The 10,000-nt window shown below is 39.3% G+C and overlaps 2 protein-coding genes across 2 annotated transcripts in view; one reads left to right on the plus strand and one right to left on the minus strand.

Annotated features, from left to right (window-relative positions):
- LOC138021286 (4-trimethylaminobutyraldehyde dehydrogenase A-like) overlaps nt 1-5,663 on the plus strand; it is a 12,330-nt gene extending 6,667 nt beyond the window's left edge. The window contains exons 6-7 of the mRNA XM_068868137.1: nt 3,140-3,369; nt 3,874-5,663. Coding sequence (XP_068724238.1) covers nt 3,140-3,369; nt 3,874-4,081 — 438 coding nt within the window. The 3' untranslated portion in view covers nt 4,082-5,663. The remainder of the gene's footprint in view (nt 1-3,139; nt 3,370-3,873) is intronic.
- Nucleotides 4,388-10,000, minus strand: part of LOC138021296 (protein SLC31A2-like) — a 6,048-nt gene continuing 435 nt past the window's right edge. Inside the window, exons 2-4 of the mRNA XM_068868146.1 lie at nt 7,761-7,827; nt 6,942-7,050; nt 4,388-6,396 (exon numbers count right to left, since the gene is read on the minus strand). Of these exons, the coding sequence (XP_068724247.1) occupies nt 6,039-6,396; nt 6,942-7,050; nt 7,761-7,827 (534 nt within the window). The 3' untranslated portion in view covers nt 4,388-6,038. The remainder of the gene's footprint in view (nt 6,397-6,941; nt 7,051-7,760; nt 7,828-10,000) is intronic.

Here is a 10,000-nt window from a genome sequence, read left to right on the forward strand (position 1 = left end):
GTTATCTATAAATTTCGCAACATTCGATTAGACTGTGCCACTGGTCCTGATAACTTTCCCGCAAACATATTTGAAATTGCTGCAGATTATTTGGGGTCTCCAGCAACTGACGTCATCAACACCTGCATCAAGAACTTATACTTTCCATCGGCCTGGAAGCTCGCGCGCATCTGCGCGATTTCTAAAGAGAACCAGTTTAAATCTGAGAAAGATTTACGACCTACATCAATACTACCAGTGCTTTCAAAGGTATACGAAGGGCTGATTTTCGCCCAACTTTCTGATTTCATTGATAAGAACAATGTTTTCACTTCTGCTTACCGAAAGGGCCAATCGACCATTACTGTACTTCATGCTATATGAGATGCCACAGTAAAAGCTATGAAGCGTTCGGAGGTAACTATGATGATTTTGGCCGATTTTTCTAAAGCCTTTGACATGATTTGTTTCAGAAATCTCATCACCAAGATAGTAAATTAGGTTTCTCTGAAGAGTTCCTGATATGGACAGTTAATTATGTGACGTATCGTAAACTATTCGTACAGATCAACGGCACGTGCTCAGACGTTAAAAATGTAAATTTTGGGGTACCGCAAGGCTCCATTCTAGGTCCAGTGTTGTTTAATATCATTCTATGTGATCTTTAGGAGAATTTAAATGCTTTCAGTATGCGGACGACACAACAATCTACGATCATGCCAAAATATCTGCTCTTAATAACTGCAGAAACGCTATTTTCCAATCAGTTACTAAACTAAGTGTCTGGTCTCAGGAGAGTACCCTCCTTGCCTTTAATAACGACAAAACCAAGGTTATGATCTTATCCACCTCGCAAATGTCCAGAGTACATCACCTTGACGAGTACGATCCTAATAATATCTCCGTCAGTGGTTGTAAATTAGAACGTATTCAATCTTGTAAGCTGCTTGCATGGAATTCTCATCAATGAACATCTTAAGTGGGACAATCACATCAAGCACACACTGAGTATCTGGATGTTACACCATCTTATCAATACTGAGAAAACTGAAAGATCTTGCTAAATACGAGCTCAGAAAGCAACTAGCAGAAACATTGATTTTGTCAAAACTAGACTACATGTATGCCGACCTGGTCTGTTAGCCTCTACCACAATTTCTACCACGCCGTCTGCAACAAGTTCAGTTTGCAGCTGCAAGTTTTGTACTCGGTCGTTATGTTAAGCCGCGTGCAAATGCGCTGGATATGTCCACTGTACAAGCTTTCAACATGTTGAGCTCAACAAATTGAGCGCATTTGAACATCCTGTTGAGAGGTGTTGAGTCTTGTTGAGTCAAATTTGAAACTGGTCAAACTTTTCGCTCAACACGGCTCAACATTTCCTTTGTTTCGCGGTCATCCATGTGTGGCTCAACAAAGTCGAGTGCATTTGCACAGCAACGCTCAACATGTTGAGCCCTCGCACGCGAGGTGCCCAGCGTATACATCCATCACCCATGATAGTTAAGCTTTCGATTGTGGTGTTGTAGGGCTCAATCATTCCTAGTATTTCACAAAAATTGCCATGGTTCATTCGCATCATTTCCTTGTGGCCTGCAGTGTCCTCGATCATGAGCTCTTTCACTATGTTGTTGTAGCATCCTTTACTGGTTCTACGCCGAATCTACGCTCTCTATTATAAATCTTAAATATTACAGAACTTTTTAAGACTTTCAAAGAATTTTTTGTGTAATAAAGTAGTTCAGCTCAGTTTCTTTTTTTAGCCACCTTACATATACTTAGTACTGCATAAAAGAAGAAATGACACATGGCAAGGGAGCCCAAAAGAAGCTAAAAGAAACCATGGGGCTTATAGAACCTGGACCCCCTCGTTACAAGAAAAAAATACATAACAGAAGGAGCTTACATGCATGGAGTGATGGACATACATGTAACTGCATAAATAAATTACCATTAGACATAACATTAGATAGATGTTTCCGTTATTTTTACGCTAGTAGTAAGTAGTGGAAGGCATTAGAATTTGATTAATAACATAACAAAAGATAAATTTTAATCTTAGATTGAAAGAATATAATTAACTTTAAGGAGCATTTCGAATGTCCCAAGTCAACTTATTCAAGAAAAACTGGGCCGTGATACATAACGGGAAACTTCCTTATATTAGTACGGTAATATGGGATATAGAATCGGTTTGAACTAGTATATATATAGTGCTATAGCTACATGTATGAACCTGACTCGTACGTAAAGGAGGCAGGAAGTTAGTTATTATAAGAGTACATAAGTTTACCTATTGTAGGTGCAAAGAACAGATATCAACAAACTTTAGAATTTTTAGATCTCTAAATAATGGATCAGTATATGCATCAAAGGTAACACAAAGCGATTAGTTATTTTTTACTGTAACTTTTAATTCATTAGGTTATCTCTGTTAATTATCTTTAACTGTAAATAATGAAATTTGACAGAGAAAAGCCACCCAGTGGATCTGTTGAATAAACCATTATTATTATTATTATTATTATTATTATTATTGTTGTTGTTGTTGTTGTTGTTGTTGTTGTTGTTGTTGAGGAAATTAACTCATACATTTCCCAAAATACTATATAATGCCAAAGTGGTCACATGTTACAAGAATTATAGTGGCAGTCAAAAAAAATCCAAAAAATGCAAAGTCCACAGATTATGCCATTTTTTACCGCGGCCTCATATACACAATTCCGTTAGTTGGACATGGTCAAGAGCTGGTGTCTTACACCTATAAATCATGAGACTTCATCAATAATCATCACACCTTAAGTCACACTATTGTGAGGGTCTGTTCCGCTGAGCCAACCAAGGTAAGCTAAGGCGCCAGTCCAATAGCTGAAATTCGAGGATGCCAGTTTGGAATTTGGAATTTGGAATTCGATTTCGATTTGGCAGTATGCTGTGTTCAGTTTGTGTTCGTTTACAGTCTACATGCACTATACAAAGATATAAACGACAGTGTTATTGATGTTAATGTCATTTCAAAGACAAAATATACTACTTAAGATGTTATTGAATTTTCGTAAAATAAACTGAATTTCTGTTTTCTGCGGTTAGCGAAGGGCACAAGGTGTAATATGATTTCTTTCCCTGTATTGAGTTGCTTAAGATATGGAACATTCTCTAGGGCGCAAAAGTTCTTTGTGGAGGTGAACGCCTAAAGCTTGAGGACCCCAGACTGGCTAATGGGTTTTTTATGTCACCGTGTGTGATGTCTGACTGCTCAGATGATATGACAGTTGTCAAGGAGGAGATATTCGGTCCTGTCATGACTGTGCTTTCATTTAACACAGAAGACGAAGCCATATCGAGAGCAAATGCCACTGATTTCGGACTGTCAGCTGGGGTTTTTACCAGGTACGCTTACATACTAAAATTTATGATGTTTTGTTTCCAACTGCTAAACAAGGAAAATCGTAACACCGCAATGCACATTGGTAAGGTCGGTCGGTTTCAGTGTTGAAACCAAAAACAATTTTGAAACATTCCTGGTTGACCTAGGAACTTTTAAAACGTGGATTTTCATTACGACTGCGAGTAGTTTCAAACGAGCCAGATGTCGTTATTGGAGGCCGTCAGATCCGACTGCAAAAGTCCTCGTTTTTTCTTTACAGTGGAAAGGGAACACTTCAAAAAGCGCTCAAAGGAAATTTCTTTAATTTTGTAATCAATTATTGTTTTGTATGACTTTATATTTGAACTGTTCAATACCCTGATTTCGAGAAATTCTTTAAAAATTTCCAGGTTATTCCAAGAAAATTTGAATACCCTTCCTTTCACATTGCCTCAAAAACTGTTCTCATTAAGTAATTGTGGGTCGTTTTTCCGATCTCCTGGCGAAACTAATTTTTGTATTTTCAGAGATTTAACTCGTGCCCATCGAGTTATCGCTCAACTGCAAGCAGGATCTTGCTGGATCAATAATTATAATTTGACGCCTGTTGAGGTCCCGTTTGGTGGCTACAAGATGTCTGGCGTGGGACGCGAACTGGGTGAAGATACCATCGAATATTACACGCAGGTCAAGTCAGTTTATGTGGAAATGGGAGATGTGGAGTCCCCTTTTTAGACATTCCGAGTGTAAAGATGACACGTGCATATTGCATAAATTGATCTAGCCCCTGACTACTATAAAAATAAAATTAAAATATGTTATCCTCTGTGCAGAGGGCACTACCGGAGTTCCCCTGAGAAACACAGCATTTTGTAGGTTTAGGAGCCCATAGACTCCTGGTGGGGTAGAAAACCAACAAATGCAACTAATGATTCATAATGATTCATTCCTCGCGGGACCATTAGAGCCCACAAATGACCAGCTCCCAACGTCAGTGGCTTCATAGCTCAGTTGGTTAGAGCGTCGCACCGGAATCGCGAGGTCACGGGTTCAAACCCCGTTGAAGTCCTGAATTTTTCAGGCTTCTCCACGCAATTGCAAAAATTGCGCTCATAACTGCGAAGATCATAGCTTCACTTGATTTCATATCCGCAGTTCATATATGATTCATTTCATATACCATTTCATCATTGCAACTAACGTATGAAGCTCAGAAGACCAGAAGCTTGGAAGCCGGGTCTCTTTGTGGAAGGCGAGGATCACTACACCACAACGCCATCCTTTGCTTCCTTTGACTTTTTGATGAAGGTAAAAAAAAAAAAAAACAAGCAAGTGTGGGCCAGAAAATGAATAAAGGGAGTAGTTTCTAAAGTAACTGTGGTGCTGCGTCGGTGGAGTGATAATGTAAATTGACCACCGTATAGGGATTCTAAACGCTGACGTTTCGAGCGTTAGCCCTTCGTCAGAGCGAAGACCAGGTTTGGTTAGTCTTGCTTGTGATAACACAGAAAGTTAATTGATTGATTTAAATGCAGGCGATGATAATAAACCGCCTTGCCATATCAGAGAGGGTTTTGATTGGCGGCTTTTCTCTGACATAAATTGGTTCGAAGAGGGTGTCAGATCATCGCAGTGGGTGACAAGAATAATAGACAATGAAAATGTACAATTCAAACTCAGTCTTGTCAATCTCCTCTGCGGAGCCTGGCGATCAGCATGCATCCGTCAGTTCCAGTAGTGTAGCAGCTCTCGTAACCTGCTATGTTTGCTATTGTAAGCAGCTTCTATTGTTTCAATTGTTTAGTCTTTTGTTTTTTGTCAATGGTAGCGAGCCAATCACATTATACGTTACGAGAGTTGCTACATCACCCGTCAGTTTTACTTGGGCGCCAAAAGTCTTGGATTGCATGCGGTGACCAAAAGGAAAGTAGGGTCTGGGAAGGAGTTGGTAGGTCTGGCATTAAACCTCGGTGATCAGATCAAGTTGAAGTAATTGCTTTTGACAGCGTATTGAACCGTAACTGAGGACTTTTTTTTAACAATACTGGTTCTTCGGATAGTCATTTTAAAAAGTTGTACACGATTTCAAAAACAAACAAACAATGAGCTGCAAATTACAGCTCACTAAAAAGACTTTGCCGGACAACAGTTCAGCGTGGAATTATCATGTTTTGTCACGCTTTCGTTGTTCTGGCAGTGGACGAAACAGATCATTAAGAATGGTATTCAGAATATCGACTCAAAATAAATAAAAAGACAAGCCTGTTGACAAATAAGTTTATCAGAAAAAATAAAGTATAGTTTTTATTAATAAAAACTCTTGCGCACTTTTACAGGGACTGCATTGCACAATTTAACCAACGAAATTCAGTTTTTAAGTTAAAACCAATTTCCACTTTGTTCAGTCTTCTTTGGCAGGTTATTAACAGCGTAAATGATATAACGTTTGCTTTTTATTCCTCGCCCTCTGTCTGTTTTGATAATTTCTTTTATTCTCAGGACATTTTTGGACTTATTTGTACTGGAATGTAAAGAAAACTTTCATATTGATCATGTTAGTGCTGAAATGGTTACGTCTGCCTGGAACCGTTGATACAAACAGGTCTGATTGCTGAAAGTTTTTCCTACCTTGATCTTCCTAAAAGGCCAAGACGATAACTGAGAATATTGTTTTTTTTTTATGTTACTGCATTTATTGAAGTGGGAACTTTGTTTCTGAATAGAACCCTTCATTTTCAATTGCAAGATCGGAAATGCTGAGTTTATGTGGTCGCGTATGTTGATTGTTTGAAAAGTCTTTGAAGTTGGTGACATTGAGAATCATCGGTGGCATTTCTATGGTGCGGTTCGGATAGGAGGAAGGCTTCTCATCATCTGTTTCACCGATTAATCCAGCAAAAATGAAGTAACCGAGTCCGGCTCCGACAACTACAGCAACACCAAGATAAACCTGATACGTCATCACTACCAGCATAAGAAGGTATCCCACAACCACTTGCAGGATGTGCATAATGGTTTGCGACCAGTGATGAATGCTGCAAATGTTTGCTCTGCAAGAAAGAACAAATATATTTGAATTGCGGGTCTCCAACGGGATTCGAACCCATGACGTCTGCGATGCAGGTGCAATGCTCATCAAATATATATGTATACGCTTATTTCATCGAGTCCTTTCACGGGAACACATGAGCTTCATAGAATAGTTGGTATAGCATTGTTCCGGGTTCGCAGAGCTCGCTGGTTCGAATCGCGTTGGAGCCACCATAATTTTTCAGGTGTCTGTAAGAGACAATTACCAGTGTGGATCGCTTCTCCACTTTGTCGAGAAAGAACAAATTAGGTAATTATCGCACCAAATATCTTTTACTGCAAATGCAGGGAGTAATACAGACTTTAAGTTCCCCAAGATTAAGAGAAAACCTTCATGCTGTTTAATTCGTTTGACGTCAAAGGTATGTAACCTCACTGATGCGTATTGAGACCGGCGTCTTTCTAAACCAGCTTGTTTCGCAAAAAAAAAAGGTTCTGGGATGAAAACACCCCTTCCTTCAGGATTTTAGCCCGGGGAAAAAGATGGGTATTTCTTATATCTTACCCGCGTTGTTTTTTTCTGTTGCGAGAGTGCATCAACTTGGCTCTGTAGATTTTTAGGCCTTCGTATAAAAAGGACACAAAGAAGACGCCAATACATGAACCTATCAACACTGAAATGGTCAAAAACACAATGTTAGTTCAACTTTTCGGGCTTGAAAAGTCATTTATTATGTTGTTATTCTCTCATCCAGTCTTCTTTTAACATCTGTCGTAGTTTCAAGAGAACGAAAGCAAAAGCAATTGCAAGGTTTCGTTTCTCTAGACATTACCTTTCGAAGATACAGAGGGAATTAGTACAAGCGAAAAGTTCGCGGAAAGTCAATTCAGGGCTTTTGATTCGAAAAACGTACGCCCGGAGACAATCACTATTCTGGGAATACTGGGGGTTTGTAACTACGATAGACAAATTATGTATAATGTAACAGTTAAGATACTGCTCTAATGGCATGGCTGCTCTCCTCTCTCCTCGGCAAATGAAGTGTTTTCTTGTGCATTAGACGACGATTGCGCTATGCCATATCTTCCGACGAATAAAAGGCCCGTAAAAAGGACACTTTACGGACCTTGTTTTTAAGAACCGACCATCTAAAAACCACGTATTATTCCGTGAATTTGGCTGTTTTGCTTAATGTACATGAAAGAAACCTCGCTTCGACTGGCCGCCTCATTTGTTCCCCCGGGCTTCCGATCTCAGTTGTTGGAAGGCTGGGAAACAAATCGCCGGACCATCTTTTATAAATACTACACGGAGGTGACTTGCCCAAGGGTTCAGGAAAAACGAGTTTTTAATGGTTGCGGCCTGAGAGTATTGGTATTTTACCTTTCGTTGAATTAATATTCCAAGGTTCAAAGAACAGGTTGAGATTGTTCCTGAGATGAAACATCATCTAAAGAAAATCAAAATTGTTAGTAGATTAATTGACAAATTAAAGTAACGCCTCAGAGAAATAAGGGCCAGTATGAAGTTGAAGGGCTCAACTTATAAAATGAACATTCTGAGATCGACTAGAAACGGAAATCGGTCCGATCCAAGGCTATGGTCGCTACTTCAATCAAAACAGTTCGAATTGAATTTTTATAGATAGAAACCGGCCAAAAAGGCAAGATTAGAGAAAAGTAAGGTGTAAACCTGCGGATTTAACCGCCCTTCACCTTTAAGGTGAAATACAGGAGCATTTTTTGGTTTCAGCCATTCACATTTAGGTCGCTGTATCCTTTTAGAGGAACAAAACCAACAGCAATTTTTGCAGCAGTTAGAAAATCTATGGGGAAATAAAACTCTCCTACAAATCATGCTCACAGCAATAAAGGACAAATCATACGTAATATTGATACTTAATATAGTCATACGTAGCAATTAGGGGTGCGTATGGATCTTGAGATTTACTGCGCCTTTCAATAACATGCGAACTCTTAAATTCAAACGGTCAACCGACAAATGCGCTTTTCGCTACCGTCAATCAAATGTTCGGCGGCTCCGAAGCTTCCGACTACTGTCGAGCGCGCAGTAATCAAATCACATCGTTGAGCCCAGTTTAGTCAACGTAGTCGGAAGCTGGGAGGAGCCACCGAACATTTGATTGACGGTAGCGAAAAACGCATTTGTCGATTGAGCTTTGAATTGTAGAGTCCGCATGTTGTTGAAAGGCGCAGTAAGTAGCTGGAAAATCTATTTCCTGTCTTTGATGCACATGTTTGCAATTTGTTTTTCCTCCTGACAGACACACCCCATATGTGGCAATTCAGCAATATCTACGCTAAAATAATTATCCCTTGATATCTATGAAATTGAATGTTGAGAGTGGGTGCCGGTGGTCGCACTCTCCCAGCCCTGCCTCTCATCTTGCATATCTGAATCCGTACAGTTGTCCGGCTCCGAGCTACCTTTGAAAAAAAATCAATGTTTGTGACCGTGTCGTAAGGTAACATTGTGGTGTTCATTTGCGCTTGAATTCCCTTCCATTTGCCGCCAACTCCACTTTTGTGGTGCGACGGAAACAAAATACCGCGCCTGGCTGATGTTGGCCGTTCTTTCTACGGCCAATATTTAAAGCATTTACCCTTAAACGCAGAGTCATTAACCGCAGCGAAGTACAGGTTGTATAGATATTGACATCGAATATATATTTCGCTCTTGATAGCAAGAATAAGAAAATACCACGACTCTATAAGGAACCCATATCTTCTCTTTTTTGTAAAATTTTTTGAGATGCTTGTTTATCGTAAGTTTATCAGTGAAATTTACGAGCCAAAAATGCTATCGACAATATTGATGCAATTCATCTAAATCGTCATATCATCGTTCAGTCGTCACTGGCCTCTTCCGTTTCACGACCAAAACTATTCCTCCATATTTTTATTCTATGCATTGTCTAATTTGTTTATTCCGAGTCTATTCATGTTTAGCCTTTGTCTAAAAATGAATGGAGTATGAATAATTTTTTTGCTTACCCAGGCAACCAGATAAAACCAAACAACTGACAAATATAAAGGAACTCAGTTTAGGCACCGAAGCATGTCGGCTTTTTGTACTCTCTTTTTATTACACCAAACGAAATGTCTGACAAATTTTAATTACGATTATGAAGAAAAACTGAAGTAGCCATCATAGTGTTGCTTTGACTATGAAGAAAGTTATGGACTCCTTTTGGATTTGATATGTGTTGACTTGATTTCCGTGCAGTTTCCCTAATTAGTGCATAAGAGCTAAATACATTTGACACTTAAATAAAATTCATCGTTGTTATTGTTAGTCTCATTATCACTAAACATGTTCCAAAGAGAAAAAGTCTTGTGTCTCTTGACCGGCGCTTTTATTTTCTGGATCATGGGAACCACTGTGTAACCATTCGAGCGACCCATGATGTTGGGTGCCAGGTGCTTCTGGTTTTTCAATTTGTTAAAATACTCTGGGCCGTAAATTATGTTTATTTAATTCAAAATACGTCTTAGTTGTAGCCTTGTGTTATGCTTTTCCTTCTCGGTTTCTTCAAGCCTTGGTCGACATTTTCGTTTGAACACGAAACCTTGACAGTCAAGTATTAACACGAAAGTTCTCAT

Source organism: Montipora capricornis, chromosome 2 (genome assembly GCF_036669925.1).
Source record: "Montipora capricornis isolate CH-2021 chromosome 2, ASM3666992v2, whole genome shotgun sequence".
In the NCBI taxonomy this organism is placed as follows: domain Eukaryota; kingdom Metazoa; phylum Cnidaria; class Anthozoa; order Scleractinia; family Acroporidae; genus Montipora; species Montipora capricornis.